Raw genomic sequence first — 23955 nt, forward strand, 5'->3', positions numbered from 1 at the left:
TTATCTGTTGCTATGTCATAAGCCAGAAAACTTATTTTGTCCAATAATGTTCCCCAGCTTTCTCCCTCTGGAATTGAAGGCTTTCATCTTCCCCAACCTCAAATATAAATGGATCCATGCTCACTTTGACAGTCACCACCTATCCACACACACACACTCTCTCTTTCTCTCTGAACTTGTGACATTCTTCATCCATTATCTCCATCTTACATCCTTTTCTCCCCATTTTACTTTAAAGCTGCTGCTGTCCTAAACATTGAGTAACCCCTTAACATCCAGCACAGAACCCTACCCCAGAACAGGTACTAATTAAACATTTGGTGATAGAGTAAATAGAAGAGTCAATCATTTACCTATCTAACCAATTAGGGCAGCCTTCCAATGTTTATTATAAGATTGATCCATTGAATCAATGGATAAGTCAGCTTAAAAGAGATAGCATTCTAAATAGTAGGGGATTCTGTGGAATATTTTTATGATTATTTCCTATTAATATTCATACTTCACAGTACTGTCTCATAAATGCTATTATAGTATGGGAAGTGAGTCAATCAGTCATTCAGTGAGTATTTGTGGAGAACCTACTATGTGCCAGGTACCTAGGCAGATACAAAAAAAGGCCAAAAACAATTTTTGCATTTATATCCTTATAAGGGAGATGTGAAAATAAATAGGTGCATGCAAGATTTGTACAAAATAGATGGAAAGTAATCCCGGATCTTAAGTTTAGAAAATAACAGAGAAAGACTTCAAACTCATATTCCACTCCTCTGATTAAAACAAACCAATTTTTTTTTTTACTTTCTTGCATTATTTCTTTATCCTTTTTTGACTTCTCTGCCTGATCTCTATGTTCTCAACTTCTTCAAAATTACTACTTCATTTCCTGATTCCCTCTGTAGAAAGCAGTAGGCTAACACCACATACCAAGATAAGATCAAAATGGGTCCATGACCTAGGCATAAAGAACGAGATTATAAATAAATTAGAGGAACATAGGATAGTTTATCTCTCAGACTTGTGGAGGAGAAAGAAATTTGTGACCAAAGGTGAACTAGAGACCATTACCGATCACAAAATAGAAAATTTTGATTATATCAAATTAAAAAGCCTTTGTACAAACAGAACGAATGCAAACAAGATTAGTAGGGAAGCAACAAACTGGGAAAACATCTTTACAATTAAAGGTTCTGATAAAGGCCTCATTTCCAAAATATATAGAGAACTGACTCAAATTTATAAAAAATCAAGCCATTCTCCAATTGATAAATGGTAAAAGGATATGAACAGACAATTTTCAGATGAAGAAATTGAAACTATTACCACTCACATGAAAGAGTGTTCCAAATCACTATTAATCAGAGAAATGCAAATTAATACAACTCTGAGATACCACTACATACCTGTCAGATTGGCTAAGATGAAAGGAAAAAATAATGATGAATGTTGGAGGGGATGCGGGAAAACGGGGACACTGATGCATTGTTGGTGGAGTTGTGAATGAATCCAGCCATTCTGGAGAGCAATCTGGAATTATGCCCAAAAAGTTATCAAAATGTGCATACCCTTTGATCCAGCAGTGTTTCTATTGGGCTTATACCCCAAAGAGATACTAAAAAAGGGAAAGGGACCTGTATGTGCCAAAATGTTTGTAGCAGCCCTGTTTGTAGTGGCTAGAAACTGGAAAATGAATGGATGCCCATCAATTGGAGAACGGCTGGGTAAATTGTGGTATATGAATGTTATGGAATATTATTGCTCTGTAAGGAATGACCAGCAGGATGAATACAGAGAGGACTGGAGAGACCTACATGGACTGATGCTAAGTGAGATGAGCAGAACCAGGAGATCATTATACACTTCAACAACGATATTGTATGAGGATGTATTCTGATGGAAGTGGATTTCTATGACAAAGAGACTTAACTGAGTTTCAATGGATAAATGATGGACAGAAACAGCTACACCCAAAGAAGGAACACTGGGAAATGAATGTGAACTATTTGCATTTTTTATTTTCTTCCCGAGTTATTTTTACCTTCTGAATCTAATTCTCCCTGTGCAGCGGGAGAACTTTTCGGTTCTGCAAATATGTATTGTATCTAGGATATACTGCAACATATTTAACATATATAGGACTGCTTGCCATCTTGGGGGGGGGGGGGGTTGGAGAGAGGGAGGGGAAAAAATGAAACATAAGCGAGTGCAAGGGATAATGTTGTAAAAAAATTATCCTGGCATGGATTCTGTCAATACAAAGTTATTATTAAATAAAATAAAATTTAAAATAAAAAAATTTTAAAAAAAAGAAAGCAGTAGGCTGAGATTCAGGTGTGGAAAATCCAATTACCTGAAGCCAGCCATTGTCTCTGTCTCTGTGTCTGTCTCTGTCTCTCAGATTCTCCTGACTCCAGGACCAGTGAATTATCCATTGAGACATCTAGCATTGTTTTCTAGATTTAAGCTAATCTTTTTTCCACTTTCTAGGGCCCCAGATGACTCAGAAAACATACAAGTGATAATTCTGGGAAATTTACCAAAATTCTGTTCTGAGGGAATAGCCGCATGATACATCAATGGATATACAAATGACACAATGGACACAACTAGAAGGAGCACATCAAGCTACAGAGCAGATTTAAGCTTGATAGCAGAAGGGGAAAATAAGCCCTAACAACAGAACTGCTTATCATGGCCTAAGTCATAAAGTATCAAGTTCCCCATCACTGAAATTTTTCCAAAAAATATTGAATGACCACTTTTTGGGAATGTTGTAGAAGGCATCCTATTTGGGTTGGAATGGGTCAAGAGTCCCTTCAGATCCTTTTCAGTACTGAAAATCAGAATTCCAATTATGTTTACTCTTATTTTCCCATTTCTGTTTTATATATAAGAGCTAGATGATATTCTTAAATTTTAAAACTGTCTTTCAAATAAATTAATTTTATATATATGGATGTATACACTTAAATTTAAGAAGATGGTTCTTCCAAATACACAAATATTTATTGAGCAACCATAGTGTATAAAACTTTTTTAATATCCTGGAAACATTAAAATGTTGCATGATCTATTCTTTTGTTTGCTAAGATATTTATTCTGGATTTCTATTTTTGTGATTTTATTTTTGCACAATTCATTCAAGAACAAGAGAGACAGATCTTAAAAGATCAATGGAGCACTTTATATCTTAACTATAGGTATAAATGCATTTTCTAAGAGTAAAAACTAACCTGTTTTATTCCATTTTTAGTTTTACCATCTATTCAAGGTTATTTTTCAACTCTCTTGGTGCAGGGATTTGAACAAAAAGAAAAAAAAATCAAAATGAGGGGCAAGCACTTTGACTTAATGAAAACACATGATGACATTTTAAAAGGCAATAGCACTGTAAACAAACAAAAAAAAATCCTTATTTCCTCCTTGGGTATGTATTTTCTAATAAAAAAAAAAGCTTCTCTTTTCAGAGTTAAAAAATGATCAAGTAAGTTGAAAGATTTTCTTGCTTTATACTTCCACACTACACTATTTATTATGGAACCTTAGAAAATATTTAAATTTATGATTTCCCTCTAAGCAGAAGCAATACAAGAATATAAATGTCTAAATTAAGAGTAAAAAGAGCTTAAGAAAAAAAGAAGGAAGGAAGGAAGGGGGAAGAAAAGAGGGAGGAAGGGAGAAAAAGAGAGAAAAACAAGGAAGAAGAAGAGAAAGAAAGGAGAGAGAGAAAGGAAGAGGAAGGAGGAGAGGGGAAGAGGGAGAGAGAGAGAGAGAGAGAGAGAGAGAGAGAGAGAGAGAGAGAGAGAGAGAGAGAGAGAGAGAGAGAGAGAGAATGGATTATGTTGGTTTCTCTTTTGAATATTCTAAAATAAATGGTTTGTGCTCAAAATATGGTCAATATAGAGCAGAACCACAGTTTACTCTGCTGGAAACCACAAGTATCAAAAAGACTCACACCATATACAGAGTGGGATGAGGCAAGGGTTATACATGAAGACAAAGGATGTCAGCTCTGCTACTTAGTATCTCTTTGCTTTTTGATAACTCCCTTCAGATCTCTGACCTGTTTCCAATTCTAAAGTGAAGCAGGTAAAAGTGAGATGGCGTGCTAAGCTTCCTTCCAGCTCTAACATTTTATGAGTCCATGCAAGTTAAAAAATAGCCCAAAGTCCTCTTTTTAAACTTAGTGCGTCACTGCCTGGTCCTTTGGGCAAGGCACTGAAGTAAGGCTAGGAGAAGTGATGAGAAGGCAGGCATAAAACAGAGAAGGAGGCATCAGAACCTTGGCCCTCAAGCAGGGTGAAAGCATTTCCCCTTCCAACAAAACTGAGGTGGAGGAGGATGCTCTGGAAGAAGGGGTTGCTCCAAAGACAGAACCAATAGATTGTAGACATCAGAAGAATGGACTTTCTACCTCCCATCTCTTTATTTTCAGACCTAAAAAGGAATCTACATTTGAAATGGGAGCCCCTGTACAATATCCCAGATAAATGATCTTTTGTTTAAAGATCTTGAGGGAGAGAAAACCAACTATTTTGTGAGACAGCCCCAGTCACTCGGTGTCACATCTAATCACTTCCTAATAGGAAGTTTTCCCTTACGTCAAGCCTGAATTTGCATCTTTGAAACTTCTACTTATGATTCCTAGTTTTGTCTGCTACAATAAAGCAGATAACTAATCTCTCTTCTGGCCTTCAAAATACTGAAGATGATTATCATGACCTCCCTACAGCTTTTCTTCTGTAGGCTAAACCTGTCCAGTTCCTTCAAATGACCTCAAAAGGGCAAGAATGTGAGATTCTGCACTTTCCTGGCTGCTCTCCCCTGAAAGCTTTCCAGTTTACTAATGTCCTTTTTAAACCACAATACTCAGAACTGAACATGATACTCCATGTGGGGTCTGAGAGTATAGCAGGTCCATTACTTCATCACCTACTCATTTCTAGATGCTATCTTCTCTTTATGCAGCCTAAGGTTCCTTGACTGTTATTCATAATAGTCTTGGAGACCATGTAAGCCTCCAGGTCTTTTTCCAACAAACTACTATAGAATCGTGAGCATCTACACTTTGCATTTATAAGACTGATTTTTAAATCCAAATGTCAGAATTTATCTTTTCCCCTATTAAACATCATTTTATTCAACTGGACCTGATATACAAAACTGTCAAGAACTTTTTGAATCCTCACTCTGTCATTCAAAGTCTTAGCAAATAAAATGTTGATAAGCATACTATCTATGACTTTATCTGAGTCACTAATTTAAAAATAATAATAATAATGATCATGATGATGCTGATGATGATGAGAAGCACAAGGCCAAATATCAGCCCTGGAGCACTCTATTGAAGACCTGGTTTCCCAGCTGACACTGAATTATTAAAAACAACTCTTTTGGTTCAGTCATTCAACTAATTCCAGCTTCTTGAACAATTGTTCAACCTTTGCTTGAGAATAACCTACAAGATTTCATCAAATGCTTTGCTAAAATCTGGATAAATTATATCTGATGCCTTGTCCTGACTTGGCAGTCCTATAATCTTGTCAAAGAAAAGAAAAAAAAAAAAAGAAAAGAAAAGAAAAGAAGATTAGTCTGCTATGACCTATCCTCAATAAAGCCACCACACTATCTCTCCATGATCAATGCTTCCACTTCTAGAAATTCACTAATCATATCTCTAATAATACATACTGAAATTTGCCCTGATCTTCACCTGCCCTGTGTCTCATTTCATTTAATCAACTCAACCCTAACAGATTTGGAGATAACCTGGGCAAGAACAGAACAGACCCCACACCGACTTTCTATTACAACTTACCATTTTGCTCTAGCTCACTTTTTGGCTTTTATCACTCTTCTTACAAATTGAGACTAAGAAAATGTTTGAAAGGTCATAGAAAAGCATCTGCAGCTCTCTGAAGAAAGATGCTACATAAGATGAAACTATAAATTAAAAAAATTGAACAAATCTCCAAAACATATTGTCAGGCTTTGCCATTTCCTAAGTGCTGCTGTATGAATAAAGCAGCCATGCCTACAAGAGAACTGTGATTTGAACATGTCTCCCTAAACTGAGGAGCATTTCCAGACATACAATTCCTTGGCACAGATTAGAAAAGGCAAAGAACAGAAGCAGAGGGAAATAATAAAGGACCATCTTCAAGAAAACTCTGCCTCATGGGCATGTGACAGACACTGAAGTCAGTGTTTCATGGCAAAAATCACTGCTTCTTGGCAGAGATTTATGATAAGGAAGAAATATATAGAACACCCAACCATTAGAGCTATCCAAATTTAGAATCTGCTATTTGGGGGAAGGGAAATATATTTAATTGGGGGAGGGAAGAAGGGAATAAACAATCCCATAATACTTACTACATATTGGGAATGCACTAAGAGCTTTTTACAAATATCTCATTTGATCCTCACAGTAGTCTGGGAGATGAGTGCTATTATTATCCTCATTTTACAGATGAGGAAACTGAGGCAAAGAGGGTTAAGCAACTTACCCAGGGTAACACAACTAGTAAGTGTCTGAGGCTGGATCTGAACTCAAGTTTTTATGACTCTGGGCCCAACATTTTATCCACTGTGCTACGAATTGCTTCAAAAGCTTCAAGCAAAAGTTAGGTAATCTCTAATTGAGAATAGTATAGACAGAATCCTTCAAGGATAGAGTAGATATGATCTTAGTCCCCTTTTGGTTCTGAGATTTGATGTTTAAAACTACCATGTTACAAAGCCACCTATTAAAAGAACAAAGGAACATTTCAACAAATGAGTCCAACATCATCAAGATTAACAATCTCTAAGGTTAAAAAGGCATTAATCTTTCTTTTTCAGATAGTATTCACCTCTGTCATTAGTCATTAGCTATTAGAATGAAATTAATTTCTGAAAAGATTCAAAGAATCAACTACTTTCAAGTATCTGCAGTAGATCTTTACAACTATTCTTCTTATTAAAAGAAATGACAGTTAATTAATGTCAATAAAATCTTTCTAAGCATTCATTCATTCATTCAAAAAGCCTGTATTCCCATTGATGGGTAGACCAATCAAACTGGTCCACTCTTTGGATTTATTTGTAAAAAGCACTATTTCTTGGCAGAGATTTATGACAGGAATGAAACAGAGAGCACCCAACCATTAGAACTATCTAAATAAATAAATTTGCTATGAGGGGAAGGTCTGATTACAGCAAAGGGAAAGAGAAAGGAGGAGGAAAGCGAAAGGAGAAGGAAATATACAATTATATGGCACATTCTACATACCAGGTATTGTACTGGCTGTTCAGGTGACTAATAGTCACCTGAATGCACCATGCATCCGTCTGACTCTATATCTTTGCTCATCAGTCCCCTATGCCCTCAATCTCTTTACCTGTAAAGTTCTACCCATTCTTTAAAGTCTAAGTTTAAATACCACCTCCTACCTAGAGGAAGATGTTCCTGATTCCCCAGATTACTAATGTTCTTCTTTCTCAAAACCCACATAACCACTTTGTTTCACAACTCCTTAATGTTTTCATCATCTAATGATGAACATAATTATTATTATATATTTAGTGTTTTATTCACTTCCCAAGCTTCATGAGGACAAGAACAATAGCTTACTTAAATCATATTTAAATCTGGACAGCTAATTGAAACAGTGAATAGAATGCTGAATCTGGAATCAGGAAAACTTGAGTTCAAACCTGCCCATAGATATTTATTAGTTGTGCAACTAGGCAAGTTTCCCTTAGTTTGTCTCACCCATAAAACAGAAATAGATGATAAAAGCACCTACCTTACAGGGTTGCTATGGAATAAAATGGGATAATATTTGCAAAATGCTTAGCAGTGCCTGACATAAAATAGGTGTTAAAAAATATGTATTCTTATCACCACCATATTAACTGCTGCTAGCTCTTAGCACAAACTTTATACATAATGAAGTTTTTTTATATGTTTGTTGAATGAACCAAGTGCTATCAGAAGAATCAAAATCAATACATACCTATTAAGTGCATCCTATGTACAAAATCAGGACAGCTAAGTGGCACAATGTACATAGTGCCATGCCTGGAGTCAGTAGGACTCATCTTCCTGAGTTCAAATCCTACCTCATACACCTATTATCTATGTGACTCTTGGCAAGTTACTTAACTCTTTTTGCCTTAATTTCCTCATCTGCAAATTGGTGTAGAAAAAAATGGCAAACCAGTTCAATATCTTTGCCAAATCAAGCTTGAATGGGGTTACAAGTCAGACCTGAATGAAAATGACTGAACAACAATAATAAAATACAAGGGCCTCTACCAAAGTTCTTTAATGCCTCCCCAAGGTGGGAGCAGAATGACTGGATTCTCAAAGGCTATATCATTCACATATGTGCCCTGGAAAGTGATACCATTCACTTGACAAAAAACCTTTCTTAAATATGTAAGATGCCATACTGGACCAAGTTGAAAAGGTTTCAACTTTTGAGTGAATCCAGCCACAGACTGTATCTGTTCATCTGAAGACCAACATAAAAAAGCAATCAATGGACAAGCATTTATTAAGCTCTAATTATGTGCCAGGAATTGTGCTGAATGCTAAGAATACAAATAAAAAAGCAAAATTGTCTACCCTCAAGAAGTGTACATTTTAAAGAAAGACATCATATAAAAATATAGGTACATCCAAAACTGGTACAAGGAAAACTTGGGGATAAGGAAAGACACTAACTGCCGTGGAATCAAGAAAAGCCTCATGTAGAATGTGTCACTTGAGATGAGCCATGAAGGAATCCAAGGCTTCCCAGAGGGAAAAGTTAGTATGGGACCAGATTAGGAAGAGTCTTAAATGCCAAAGGAGTTGATATTTGATCTTAAGAATACTAGGGAGCCACTGGAGTGGGCTGAGTAGGGAGGGAAGGGTGATGGTCAGTTTTCCACATTAGGAAAATTACTTTGGGGAATGTGTAGAAAATGAAATAAAGTAGATAGATTTAAGAGGGACTAATTAAAAGATGAAAGGTGATGAAGGTTGGAAATAACCTGGCAGTTTTATAAGTGAAGAAAAGGTAATAAAAGTGAAAAATGTTGTGAAGTTAGAAACAATAAGATTTGGCAATTTACTGGAGATGTAAGGTGAGGAAAAATGAGTTTTAGAAGATGAGGTTCATTCACAGAGGGTTGTACAGCCAATAATGAATTCTTTTGGATATAGCTCCTCATGAAACTATTTCCTGAAGCATGAAGAGGGTAGTAATCTGCTTTTGTGGATAGTGTCTACACAGATGAAAAAAAAAAAAAAACACCCAATTCTGGAAGTTATTAACTATGAGCAAAACTTTGTGCAGGAATTAAAGATATAAAAAAGAAAAATTATAAAACCCTTCATCTCTAGTGCCTTAAAATCAAACAGTGAAGATAAACTATACATAAAAAACTAAAATACAAATTAGATATATTACATCACATAGGAGAGGTCAGAGTGTTGCTCAAGACAGAAAGGGAGAATCAGCAAGGATTACACAAAATCAGGATCACCTGAACAAAACTAAGGAAGATTAATAACTTTTTCTAGACCCCTTTAATTCTCTAACCATCCAAAAAGAAAAAATATATGGACCAACTGGAAAAAAATTACAGCTAAATATATAGAACAAAGAAAACTCCACTCAATAAAATTGTTGAGTTAACATTAGGAAACTACTATTTAAGGCACTCAATCAGCATCCTTTCCCTATCAAACTTCTATATACTTCAGCTGGAACAAAGGCTGACTCATTGCCTTGGGCCAGGTCTGTAGACTATCAACTACTCCATTCTCTTCCTAGTCCCTTATTCTGGAAGAATGGCAGAAACTAATTTTGCCTAACCAAATGAGAGATTGTGGAAGAGAGGAGATTGAAAATATGAAGTCTTCTCACTAGAGTTTGGCCCTGTGTTAAAGGGTCCCAAGGCATACATGGGCTTTTTCCAGGAGACATTTCTTGTCCTTCCTTGAGCCCTACAAAAAGTAATGAACCAGAACAACTGGAGAAGGAAAGAGGGAAGAGCCCCAAGAGGAAATGTAGTGGGGGGGGGGAGGGAAGAAGGGGGACAATATGTCAGGCCAGATTTGAACTCAGGAAGAAGAGTCTTTTTGACTCCAGGTCCCAAAGACAGAAGAGCAAGAGGATACTTTATAGAATTCAAAAACCAAAAGAAAGGAAGAGTATTAAAACCTAGAAGAAAACATAAAACTTTCTTAACAAATGTTTCAAGATATGAGAATGTGAATTAATAGTAACTGATATAAATTAGAATCCTGTGAACTTCCAAGAAAGCAAAGATCACAAGAATTGAATTCCCAGTATGGTTAAGAATACAACATGGAAGAGATGATCCAGACCTGAGCCTTGAAGGAAAGAAAAAGAATTTGAAAGATCAAGATGTAGAGAGTGGAGGATGAGGATCATTTGTTATATATGTATATAAGCAGGAGCTAACAGAAAATCAGGGAAGAGGAAATTATGGAATTTGGCTCCCAAAGTCTCTGAATATGAAAGGGAATTATATGAAACAGGCTGTAAAGACAAGGTAGAGCAGTAGTGCAAGGAGTCTGTTTCTCATACAAAGAACAGAGAAGTATTAATAGATTCTAAGTAGTACAGGGATGTGATGAGAACTGGACATTAGGAAGACTAAATTGGCAAGAGGGTGATGGGCAGATGAATGGAAGGATGGATGGATGGCTTGGAGAGAAAAGGATTATAGCAAGGAAGAACAATCAGAAGAGAAAATAGGTATGAGTGTCTTATAAATTTCTCTCACCCTCTCTAATACTGAGGTGGTTGAGAGAATTTCCGCAGTTCCTTCAGACACTTGAGAATTTCACTTGATGCTGCTGTCAGTGATAGGGGCAAATAACAAAGCATGACAGCAATGATGGGATTCAGTTAAATGTTATTGCTCCTATATACACTTATACATCCTCAACAGCTCCATGGGATTATAACATTGAATAATTTTTTCATGGCCAAATCAACAATGGTAGCAAAGAGATTAGCTATGTTATTGCTATGCACTTACTTATACTTAAAACATTGGGTTTTTTTTCCCCCCCATCACACCAAAAGGAAGAAGCAACTAAGTGCTTGGGATATTCACTGTGAACTTTTCATGTTCAGAAGAGGGAGGAAGGAAACTGAAAGGCACAATACATCACCACATTCTTCAAAGGCACCACATTGTTGTTCATCACTTATTTTCGAAAGAGGACCAATGACATTATGAATGAATGATGTCTTAATTTGTGAATGAATCAGATTAAGTGAGGTATACAAATCATGAGCCTTATTCTGTCTTCCAGAGTCATCCAAGTCCAATAGCAAGACAAAATTCAGAATAACTGGCTGTGGCCCACGATGCAGTGAATGAACTCATCTTCCATGTCTCTTCCAAGCTCTAAGCACTCCATGGTGCCTGCTTTAGCCACCTTTATGGTCACTGGAACAAATTGTTCTCATCTGCTTATTCTGCCAAGATAACTCATGCTTTGGGTAGGCGTCCCCTAACTCACCAACACCTTCAAAACCTGTCATCTACCCTCAATCTGGTTTAGCTTATCTGCTGAGACAGGTGACCAGGATGTGGCTACTGCACATGCTACAGCTTCACAAAGCCACAGGTAAGAGCTAAGTAATAGGTAAACTCCAAAGGTGGACTAAAAGCCCATATGAAGCTAAGAAGGACACTGTTCATTAGTAACACTTAGCCATTGCAGTATTGTACTGAAAGGTGTTCTTATTGACCTAAAAGAGGTATTACAACTCCAGAAGTATATAATTACACTCAGACAATGTAATCATCCATTGTAACCACCAAAAAAGCAGGCTAAAAAAGGCTGTACTGTAATTTTTCATTTGTGTTTAAAAAGAACTCATGGCAAATGTCAGATATAATTGCAATCTTCAAGATGTTTAATTTATTATAAGAGAAATTCGGTTAAAAGTATGAATTTTAATGTGATCATAAGATTTGACCTCTCAACTACTTCCTATAAATCTAAAGCAAATTTTCAGCATAATAACCCAGCATAAGTAGTAAATATTCAAAATCAAATGTGAAATTGTTTCATTCCCTTTTTTATTCTATAGTCAAGTGATATTAAGTGGAATCCTTGTCTCTGAAAATTAATGGTAAAGCTCTGGCCCCTGGGGACAACTCCACTCCTGAGGCAATCTCAATAATTGATGAGTTGCTGCCTAAAATTGCTATAGCCTAAGAAAGCTCGGTCACAGCTGCCCAGTCCTCTCCCAGTTTCATCTCCTCACCAGCTGCCTGGCCCCCTACGAGTGATTCCACTCCACTCCTACCTTCCTTCCCACCCATCCCCAGCTCTCCTTTATGCTTTGTCTTCCCCTAATAGAATGGAAGCTTCTTGAGAACAGGGACCATATTGTTTTCTCACTTTTGAATTCATAGAGCATAATACTATCCAGCAGATACAGAACAGGGACCATATTGTTTTCTCACTTTTGAATCCATAGAACATAATAATACCCAGCAGATACTCATAAGTACTTTCATCTCTCTTATTAGAATTAAGATTTTATGAGGTGTCTGAATTACACGATACATGTTTATACTATGCAGCTCTATAAAATAATTCTGAAATTGCTTTCTATTTCAATTCTGAAAGACTCAAAGGAAATCCTAAAATTTCAACAAATCTGTAACAACAAATCATAGTCCAAAGGGAATTCCAGACTTGTCTAAAGTTTCCTTGATTCAGAAACCCTTCAATAGCTTCTCCCACAATACATCTGAGGACCTCCCTCCAAAGAAGTTTCCAACAATGCTCAGTCTACTTTTGCAGACCTCTCCTTATGGGAGTTTCTCCTTCTTTTATATCTAATATTGTTCTTCCACAAACCAGAGCGGCTCCTACTTCCTCCTGTTAAGGTCAAGCAAAACAACTTTCATCACTCTCCCACGTAACAACCTTGTAAAAAATTGAAGAATGCCACAGCAACAAGTAACAACACCATAAATAATACTAAATAATATGGCACCTTAAAGTTTGCAAATTACTTCACAAACATAGTCTCATTTGATTCTCACAACAACCCTAAGAGATAAGTTCTATAGATATCATTATTTCCACTCTACAGATGAGTAAACTGAGACTGGTTGCATGAAATGCCTTCCCATGACCACACAACTCATAATTTGCAGAGGTAAATTTTAAACCCAAGTCTTTCTAACTCCAAATCCATCATTCTATCTACTATATCACAATATGGAGGGTCCCAAAACTATGTAGCTTATTTGCTATAGCTCAATTTTCATCTATTTTCAAAATGCAAGTTAGTCTTCTTAGAACAGAAGATAAAGCATATTTGAAAAATGTCTTCATTTTTCTTCAATTTTCTTGTTATTAGGGAAAATGAATTTCTAACACAAATACGTACACACGAATGTTTCAGTGTATAAATATAGAAGAAAAAGGGATCTGGAGGAGAGGGAAAATTTGCTCTATTGATTTAGACCTGAAAGAGCCCTTATTGGCCATCATATCTGATACCCCAGAAATGAGGAAATTAGAATCCAGAAAACTGGAGTTCATCTGCCCAAGGACAGAGATAGTAAGGACCAAAGCCAGGATTCAAACCTAGGCTCACTGAATCCTAATCCAGTTCCTTTTCACACTCCCAGGTAGCTGTGTTATGTAGAAAACAAAAGTAGAAGGACTACCAGACTTGGGATAAAATACTAAAATACTTTCTAAACTGGAGAAAATTGAACTCTCTGAAGAAGAAGAAGCCATGAATCCATAGCTGTTGTCAAGTGTTTATCCATGAAAGTCCCTGGAAGAAGAAATAAATGGCAGCGATTGCGACTATCTATTGTGGGGATACTGAGGTAGCTAATTTGTTTACTGGAGAATGCTAGAAAGGCCTACAATCTCCCTGCACCATTTATCCAGAACATGACAGAGAGTTTCCCAAGACCTGTCAAATTAGATGAGGACTAAGTACTTCTGGTTATCATGTGGGCATAACTGATATTGCCAGAGGGATTCTATAAAGCAATTCACAAACCTCCCTGGCTTTCTTCAAGTCCCAACAAAACTTCGCTTTCTATAGGAAGCCTCTCCCAACCCCTCTTAACTCTAGTGCCTTCTCTTCATTGATCATTTCCAATTTATCCTGTATAGAGCTTGTATGTAGCTGTTTACATATTGTCTCTCATATTAAGAATCTGAGCTCCTGGAGGGCAAGAATTATCTTTTACCTCTTTTTGTATCTCCAGTATTTAGAATGGCAGCTAGCTGATAGTAGCTACTTAATTTCTTTTTTTGATTTTCAATAGTATTTTATTTTTCTAAATACCTGTAGAGATGGTTTTCAACATTCATTTTTTTTAAGACTTTGTGTTCTAAATTTTTCTCATTCCCTCCCTTCTCTCTACCCTCCCCAAGACAGTAAGTAATCTGATATAAATTCAATATTTGCAATTCTTTTAAACATATTTCTATATTTGGTATGTTATGGAAGAAAAATCAGATCAAAAGGAAAAAAAACCATGAAAAAGAAAACACAATTAAAAAAATACATTTTTACCCATATTCAGACTCCATAGTTCTTTCTCCAAATGCAGATGGCATTTTCTATCCTGATTCTATTGGAATTGCCTTGAATCACTTGATTGTTGAAAAGAGCCAAGTCCATCACAGTTGCTCATCCCACAATCTTGTTGCTTACAATGTTCTCTGGGTTCTGCTCACTTCACTAAGCATCAGTTCATGTAAGTCTTTCTAGGCTTTTATGAAATCAGCCTGAGAGCACCAAGTCTTAAGCAAGAAACTGAAACCTCGACACAAGTGTTTTCACTCCTATTTTGTAGTTCACTGCCTGATAGACATTAGGCAATTAGTAAGTGTTTGTTGATTGATTGGTGCCAGATTTTGGATTTCTGGATCATGGTTTAAAATATAGGAATGATAGGCTCCTAGAATAGGAATGAATTTTATCTAATTAGATTGAGTAAATTTGTCTGTAGCTTTGTAGAATGGATTTAAATTTTAAAAGAAAAATAAGAAAATAAACATATGTTTATTTGGTGAGCTAGATAACCCACCAGTTAGTGGTAAAGCAGGATGATTACTAGTAGAAATGAAAGAAAATAGCATTCAATTAAACCCCTACCTTCTGACTGCTATATACAAAACAGCCAAATATGAAGATCAAGATGAATGACAAATCCTGACATAAGAAGACAAATTTGATCTGACTTGCTGAAAAAAATTACAATTGACACAATGCTCTGGAACAATATACTTTCTTTAAAACAAACAAAAAAACAGGATATGGTTTTCAGAAAACTCTGGAAAGAATTGAACTGATGCAAAGTGAAGAACAATACAAGGAGTACAGTAATAGAATAGTAACAGAAATATTGTAAGATGATCAACTGTGAATGATTTGTTTTCAACAATTCCATAATCCAAGTCAATTCTGAAGAACTCATGATGAAAAAATGCTATCTACCTCCAGAGAATGACCTAATGAAATCCAAATGAATCAAAACATATTGTATTCTTTTTCACTTTTTATTTTTTCTTGGAGTTGGTTAAGCTTTATTTTCTTTCACACCATGACTAAGACGGAAATATGTTTTGCATGACTGCACATATTATAACTTTATCAAATTACTTGCTTTTTTCAATGATGAAAGAGGAGAGTGTGAGAGAGATTTAGGAACTCAACATTTTTTTTAAAAAAGTTAAAATTTGTTTTTACATGTAATTAGAAACATAAAATATTAAAATTTAGAGGGCAGCTAGGTGGCACAGTGGATGGAGCACCAGCCCCCTGAAGTCAGGAGGATCTGAGTTCAAATCTGATCTCAGACATTTAACACTTCCTAGCTGTGTGATCCTGGGCAAGTCATTTAAGCCCAATTGCCTCAGCAAAAAAAAAAAAGAGAGAGAGACAAAAAAGAGAAAAAAGATATGAGGATATGTAAAAAGGAGGTTAAAGTAGCATAAGAAGAATTCAGGTGAACAACATTTATAGTGTTTGCTGTGTATCAAGCAACATATTTAGATGTCTATAAAAGAAACATATCATTTACAGTATATCTTATAATTTCTTAAAAATTTTTTTCCACTTGCAACCTTTTTATGTCATCTCTGGTATATAGATGTACAAAATAAGTACATAAATCAAACATTTACTGATAATAAATCATAATTTCTTGATCTCCTCACATTCAGTTATGAGAACCCATATAAGGTCACGAATCACAGTTTAGGCTGTTGAGCTTTATAACATGCTGCATAAAGAAAAAGTACAAAATAGTTGGGAAGTACAAAGTAGTTGGGAAGAGAGGATGGGAGGTCAGGGAAAGCATTGTGTAGGAGGTGGTGCTTAAGCTGTGTGTTGAAGGAAGAGAGGAACTGAATTCCAGCCACAGGAGACTGTAATTATAATGAAATAGAAATGGCAGATAAAATACCCTTTGTAGGAGGAAGAAAGCAAGAGCCAGGTTGGCATCATTATAAAATGTGGAAAAGTAGTGGAAAAGTTGTCCAAGTCATGAAATCTTCCAAAAGCTAAACTGAGGGTTGATATTTTATCCTAGAGATAATCAATAGAAACTGGGGTTTACTGAGTAGAAGGGACCTGAGCTTTAATAAAATCATTTTGGCAGCTGTGGACAAGCTGGATTTAGGACTAGAGGAAGATAAGCAATTAGGAGATCTAGTATGGAGTAATGAGGGAAAGAACTGGGCAGGGGAATCGGGGTTATGAGAACTGAGAAGCAGTCAACTCTGAGGAAAGTCATGAATGCAGAAAGATCAAGATGGAATCTGAGGGTTACAAGAACCTGCGCAAGAGATGGATGAATCTGTGAAATATACAGACTTCTCTGAAAATTTTAATCCCACCTGAACACCCTCTAAATATTCATCTTAGCATCTAAAGAAATCTGTGTAAAGTCTCCAGATATAACATACCACCTTTCTATGAACTACTTCCTACTCCCTTTCAAGTTAGATTTATTTTTTTTGTATTACAGTTACCTTGCCTATGAGTTTTATCCCTTGAGTAGGTCCCATGAAGGCAGAGACCATTAACCTACCCAAACTTTAGAAAAGCATTCTGCACATCAAAACCAATGAACAAATAAATGTTTGTTTTTACAACTTTTCTTCGTTTTCCTAACATGCTAAGTAAGAAGAGATGATTTGCTCTAAATTGGCAAATTTCCCTAACACATCGAACAGTTCTTTCTCCTGAACAACAATCAATATTCCTGTTCCAGTTTGCTGTAGTCAAACCCATTACTTGGTCATTTAAAGTACACTAGATCCAGGTCCTGTGATTAGTACAAATAATGAATCCCTTGAAGTGGTTACCTGCATTTGAATTAGCACTATCTGATGCTACTATTTTGTGAAATATAGTCACTGAACACAGGCGTATATTGGATTTATGTATGTTTTTACCATGTTTAACATTTATTGGATTACTTGCCATCTAGGAGAAGGGGAGAAGATAGGGGAGGAAATTGGAACACAAAGTTTTGCAAGGGTCAGAGGTGAAAAATTATTCTTGCCTATGTTTTGAAAATAAAAAGCTTCAATTAAAAAAAATTAAATAAAAATTCTTTGCCTTCTCAATGATAAGTATTGGGGAAGAGAGGGTGAGAATTTGGAACCCAATTTTAAAAACAAATACTAAAATCAATTTTACATGTAATTGGGAGGAAATAAAATATTAAATAAAAAAGCATGTCAACTAGGTTTAAAAAAAAAAAAAAAAGAAATACGATCATTGATTCCAGTCCAAAGGAAATATGCTGTTCTAATCTGAACAATATTACCACTTCAATGGATTCATTATTTGCCTTAATCACAATTTTGCAATAACTGTGAGTCATCATAAGGGTAATCTACAAGTCTTAACACTTATTCAGTAGATAAGGCCTTTCAGTTTCCTAATTCAACCAGTAAGATTCTAGAATGCCTTAGATTGTAGTTGTTGTTTTTTTTTTAAGTTGCATGGTTCTCCAACTGTGTGGCAATGTGAAAGGGAACCCGATTAGGAGTCAATAAGTGTGGATTCAAATCTCTGCTCTGCCACTTACTATCTGTGTCCTTGGCCAATGATTCCACTTTTCTGTGTACCAGTTTCCTCATCTGTAAAATGGGATGGGGAGGTCAATTATGTTGACCACCAAGTGTTCTTTCAGCTCTACATCTATGATCCTTTGACATAGGTCAAACGTTCCCTCTCTTCATCAGATCCTTAACCGGGTGTGTGTGTGTGTGTGTGTGTGTGTGTGTGTGTGTGTGTGTGTGTGTGTGTGTGTGTTTGGTTTAAGAAATTCATTTTCCCTGATAAGAAGAAAAGTGGAGAGGTAATCTTCAAACTCCTTTTAATCTTCTCTCCAATAGGAAAACAAGCCTGCATTTTGAATAAAGATGAATGCCACCTGACCATGGCACGGGTACAAATATTATGCAAGTTACTGCAGAATTATCCATCAGAAGTGAAATGCTCTATCCTAGGTGATTCCTGCCAGAAGCTCTCTGGAAGATGGCTTTCAGGAAGATTCTGCTTTCAGACATCTTCAAAGCTGTCAAATTAGCCAACTAGCATTGATAGCACCCATCCCATGCCGAACATTGTCCTAAACAATATGAGAGGGACAAAGAAAGGAAAAGACAGCATCTAATCTCAGAAAGCTCAGCATCTAAGGGGAGAGACAGCATGCAGACAATTGTGGACAAACAAGATATAAAGCCGAGGCTAAATTGTATAAAACTATCAAAAGACACCAAGATTTTAGAGGACTGGGAAAGATGTCTTACAGAAGGTAGGACTTTAGTTAAAAATTGAAAGAAGCTAGGGAAGTGGGGAGGCAGAAATGAGGAGGGAGAGTGTTCTAAGCATGGAGAATGGCCAGTGAAAATGCCCAAAGAAGGGAGATAAAGTGTTTTGTGCAAGGAACCTGAAAGAAGTCACTGTATCTCAGAGTACGTTAAAGGAGTAAAGTGTAAGACTAGAAAGGTAAGTAAAAATCAAGTTATAAAGGGCTTTAAAAGTCAGACAGAGGATTTTATATTTTATTTTGTGGGTCAGAATTGATGTAATAGTGGGATGTCAACTCCATCTCACCTCAACAGATGCTCCTAACTTCCCTTCTCTTCTCTTTCTAACTTTTTATATGTCTTGCCCACTTGTCTTACGAACTATCTTTTCTTCAAGTCTTTTTCTCCTCATCTTCCCTCAAGTCTTCTCTTCCTTCTGCTCTTTTCCTCCATCTCAATTTATTCATCTTCTCTTTCTGCTCCAGCCCTTCTCTTCTTCTTTTTCAATCAGTTCTCAAATCCTCTCAAATTCCCCTTCCCAAATTCAACCTCTAGGCTTCTCCATAAGTACAAATCCTTAAAAATCTCCACAATTCCATCTCCTTCTTCAAGTCAAATACTTCTATATAACTTTATGCCAGATAATAGCACTGATTAATAAATCATTTGAAAGTACAAATCTACTTACTGCCCGAGTTTAACTATAATTCAACTCAACTCTGCCTTTATTATATATAGAATCTTCCACTGAAGTGCTATTTGTGTGCCTGGTAATAGCACAAGAGACAATAACTTCTTCACTTTTGGCAGGTTCCACCAAAGTGAAAGGGCTTTCTGTATAGGGAGAGAGACCAATCAAAAAGTCCCCTAACCAGGTTGGCTTCAAGTAATGACATTTTTTAAAGCCAAAGAGCCTCTCAAAGACAACTTTTCCAGGTTGAAATAGAGTCACAGCTTATGTCAGTGCTGGACATCTGTACCTCAATGACATCCCAGATCTACAGCGTACAGTACAAAGCATTGTGATAAGTATCAGAACAGATGTTTTGCTACCTCAGTGGATCCATGAGTCCAATGATATGGGTACTCCTTCCAATGAAACAGACCAGTAATCATAGGTATCATCTTATTCTCAACCCCTTAGTCCACAAATTCACATTAATCTTCCAGGAGGTCTCGGCTATGTCTTCCTCTAGACCTTCAGATCTTTTCATGGATAACAATGGAGCATGCAGTCTGATATTGGGGAATTCACCCAGTCTTGCTGCATGATCAGTCCCCTGCCTTATCCAGTCTCTAATATCCTCAACACCTTTGCTCTTAATCTCTTTATTCTTTAAGCTTTCTATCTCTCCTAGTATCGAGGGTACAATAGATTAGATGCTGAAAGGGAGACAAAGATTAAATCAGACACAGTTCATAACTAATGAACATGTACAAATAACTGTAATACAAAATCTCTCAAGCTAAGTACATAACAGAGGAACAAAATTCTAAGGGAACGATGCAAAACGCTGTCTCCTTTGAGACGAGGGAATGAAATTATTTCTGACTGAGGGAATCAGGAATGGTTTCATGGAAGAAGTTTTTAAGTGGTACCTGGAAGAATATGAACAGGCAGAAATAAAGGCGGGAATTACAGGCCTAAGAAATTGTGTGAACAAAGGCACAAAGGTAGGGAAGGCAGTCAGTCAAAAGCATTAAGTGCCTACTATGTGCCAGGTACTATGCTAAGCACTGCATATGTATGGTGTGTGTGTGTGTGTGTGTGTGTGTGTGTGTGTGTGTGTGTGTATAATTTGTCTGATGTATAAAAGATAAGAGAGATGAATAGTAGCATTAGGTTAGAATAGAAACTTAAATGGTTCTAGATTGAGAATAATATAGAAGTCAACAACTCTATTAATTCAGTTGTGAAAGTAACCTAACAAGTCTTACCATATGCTGGACTCTGTGCCCTAAAGAGACATAAGTGGAGTCAGGAGGACCCAAATCCAAAGCTGACCTCAGACACTTCCTAGCTGTGTGACCCTAGCCACGTCACCTCCCGTTTGCCTCAGTTTTCTCATCTGTCAAATGAACTGGAGGAGAAAATGGCAAACACTCCAGTAACTTAGCCAAGAAAACCTAAAATGGGATCATAGAGAGTTGGACATACCAGAAATGACTGAACATATCCTAAATCCCTGGTACTGTTTGGGCACTGGCATCCATCCTGCAGCTGAACTTTATTTTATCCCATATTTCCCAATAAGAGAGGGAACTCCTGCAGGTCAAGAACTTTCTCATTTTTTTCTATTTGTATCCTCAGTACTTAGCACATGTGTGGCACATAGCAGGCATTTTTTAAATGCTTTTTCATTCATTCATCATTCATTCAAATATGATGGCTTAGAATTTACAAATACATCCACTTACTTCAGGTCCCAAAATAACCATGTAAACATTGGGTTCTTCTTGATGCCATTCTTTAAAGAGAAAAAAAAAAGAAACGTTAAAAAATTGGTTCTCAGCCATACCTCACTGTACATGTGTTATCACAATGTAATTTGAAAGTAAAAGAGCAGAATTTTACACATAATATTCTCTCTTCGTTCTTCAATTAAAACTCCAGATATGAACAATTGTTACATATCTGCATTGTAGCATCTTGTATGAGAAGAGGAGGTATTATTTCTAATTGATTCTTTTAGTAGAAATCCTTAATGCTTTAAATGAAATAATTTGCAATCATTTATAATTTCTATAATTATTAAAGCTGCACATTAATAAGGAAGCTAAAAACATAATGTTGCACGTTATCAACTCAATTTAGATCTCTAGAGATATTAATTAGTTTTGTTTCAAGGAATCCTTGTGATTTTTTTTCATTCTCTTGCAACTGTTTTGTCAGTAACCCTTGAAATAAAGCACTCCTGCCCTTCATTAGTGAGCACATACTACAGATTTTTAAATTTGCACAATTAAATTATGTAACAATTTGTCTTAAAGAACCAAAAATTGTAAATTCGAGTGATTTTCAGATAACAACAATGTATTCTATGATAAAACATTAGTTTGCAGCTAATTTTACAAAGGTTTGTCAATATTCAAAGGAACATAGTGAGCCCATTTCTGAAAGCTATCAGAAATCCACTACATGGGAGATTCTCAGAGTCTGGAGGCGGCCTGTAAAACAGATCCAAAATAGGTCATAAGGAAGAAAGTGAATACCAATAGTCCCACGAAATAGTCAATAATGCTAAAGACAGATTGACTGCCTTCTATCCTTTCTACCTCACTCCAATTTTACATTGAACCAATGGGAAAATTAGTACCATGATTACCATTTTTCCCCTATTTACACATACTTAAATAGGATGTTTAAAACAAAGAATGTCTGTTTCCCCTTTACTCACATGATAGCCCTGACTTCGTCAAACATTTAATACAAAGTAAACTTTAGCTATAGAGGAAGTCCTTCAGACTCAAAGGTTCAAGATGTGGGTACAACTGTCCAGTCTGAAAGGTAAAAGTCTGTCTTGAGCTTGGACTTCTATTTCTGGACCTAAATCATGCTCATTCCCTCAGGTCACTCACCAGATCAGCAAGGTCTATCCAAGAAGGGCATCTTGATCTACCCAGTCTCCAACTTACCTTTCATTCCTATTCCTCCTCTCCCATCTCCCCTTGGGAGAACTGATATTTCTCTATGGTATTTAATGAATAACTATTAAATTAGGATCAAGGTTTTTCCCCTCTTCTACTTCCTCATCCAGAAATCAACCAGTATGGAAAATCTTGTTCAAAGGCTTACCCAGCCAAGAAAACCAAGATCCAATCAAAGACAGTTAAGAAATTCTAAGTTTAGGCAAATGGGTACATTCCTGTTCATTGTGTTTACTCAGACAGGTTGGGAAAACATGGATTCTCTCTTTTCTCAAACAGGTAACATAAATTGAAAAGTCTTTTTTACAAAAGTTTGGATGTTCAGTGGCTTGTACTTCAAGATCCTCATTGGAATATTGCCCAGCCGCTTAATGTAATATTCATTCTCACTTTTTACCTCTTAACCAACCAGAGTCGATTGCCATTCTCTGGAAAATCCACTAGGAGCCATGAGTCCTTCATCATGATTGTCTTTGGCATTTGAGAGCACCTCTGACTTCTTTTATTGACCACATGCTAACATTATTAATAAAATGACTAAAAATTACCCAGACATTATGTCTTTTCAACTTTTTAAACATTACACCCTTGCTCTGGGAATAATAAATATTACAACTGTTACTAGAAAGGGAATAACTACAAGCAATTCCTCTTATAATCTTTGTGATTGACTAAATGAGAGATCCCTTTCCTAGTTATCACCGTCTTGGGTTGTACCCACCTAGTAAAGTTTCTTGGGAACAGGGACTTTTAAGCTATATCCCTCGCACCCAGCACAGAGCTTGGCACATAGTAGACACTGAATAGATACTTGGTGAATGGTGGCTTTCTTGCTTGATGGTGACTTAGAATATTTACTACGTAACTTGACAAGGATTTAATCCAGCAGTCACTTCTCTTGCTCAGTGCTTATTCCTGTGGTCTAAGCTGACTCAAGATACATTTTCTGGTTAAATGATTAGTGGTATTAAAGACAAATTAGCCCCTAATTGAGACAATTTCTCTGATATGATTATGAGGACTGAAAGAGCTTGAAAATAAGGAGAAAATTGAAAAGAAAGTGGGTACTGTGAAAAGTATTAAACCCACTGTAAGCTCTGGATCAGAACCAAATATTTGGATATTTGTCTGGTCCCAAAGAATCTCTAGAACTTAATCTCCATTCCCCAACTAAATGGTAAGATTATCTAATGCTTTTAAACACTAAAATATTTAGTTAGTGATCTTTTGCAAGACACATGTAACACTCAAATTCTACTGCAAAAAATTAGTTCTTATTTAAAACCTAATAATAGGAAATTTAGTTAAGAATTATTAGTATTTTTGTCATTCAATGATGAATATTTTAAGATGACTAAATTACATAGTCCATGGAAGATTATTGTCAAAATCAAATATTTGTAAGTCAAGAAGGCATTTGGGGCATATGTAAAAATATCTCTGTGATTTGTTGTTGATTTTATCAT

The 23955-nt window shown here is 36.2% G+C and overlaps 1 protein-coding gene across 3 annotated transcripts in view; it reads right to left on the reverse strand.

Moving 5' to 3' along the window:
- GLT1D1 (glycosyltransferase 1 domain containing 1) overlaps window positions 1–23955 on the reverse strand; it is a 113271-nt gene that overhangs the window by 38278 nt on the left and 51038 nt on the right. For all 3 annotated transcript variants that reach the window (XM_051972613.1, XM_051972612.1, XM_051972614.1), the window contains one exon: window positions 21260–21309. In XM_051972613.1, coding sequence (XP_051828573.1) covers window positions 21260–21309 — 50 coding nt within the window. The remainder of the gene's footprint in view (window positions 1–21259; window positions 21310–23955) is intronic.

The sequence above is a fragment of the Antechinus flavipes genome, chromosome 1, assembly GCF_016432865.1.
Source record: "Antechinus flavipes isolate AdamAnt ecotype Samford, QLD, Australia chromosome 1, AdamAnt_v2, whole genome shotgun sequence".
Lineage (NCBI taxonomy): Eukaryota > Metazoa > Chordata > Mammalia > Dasyuromorphia > Dasyuridae > Antechinus > Antechinus flavipes.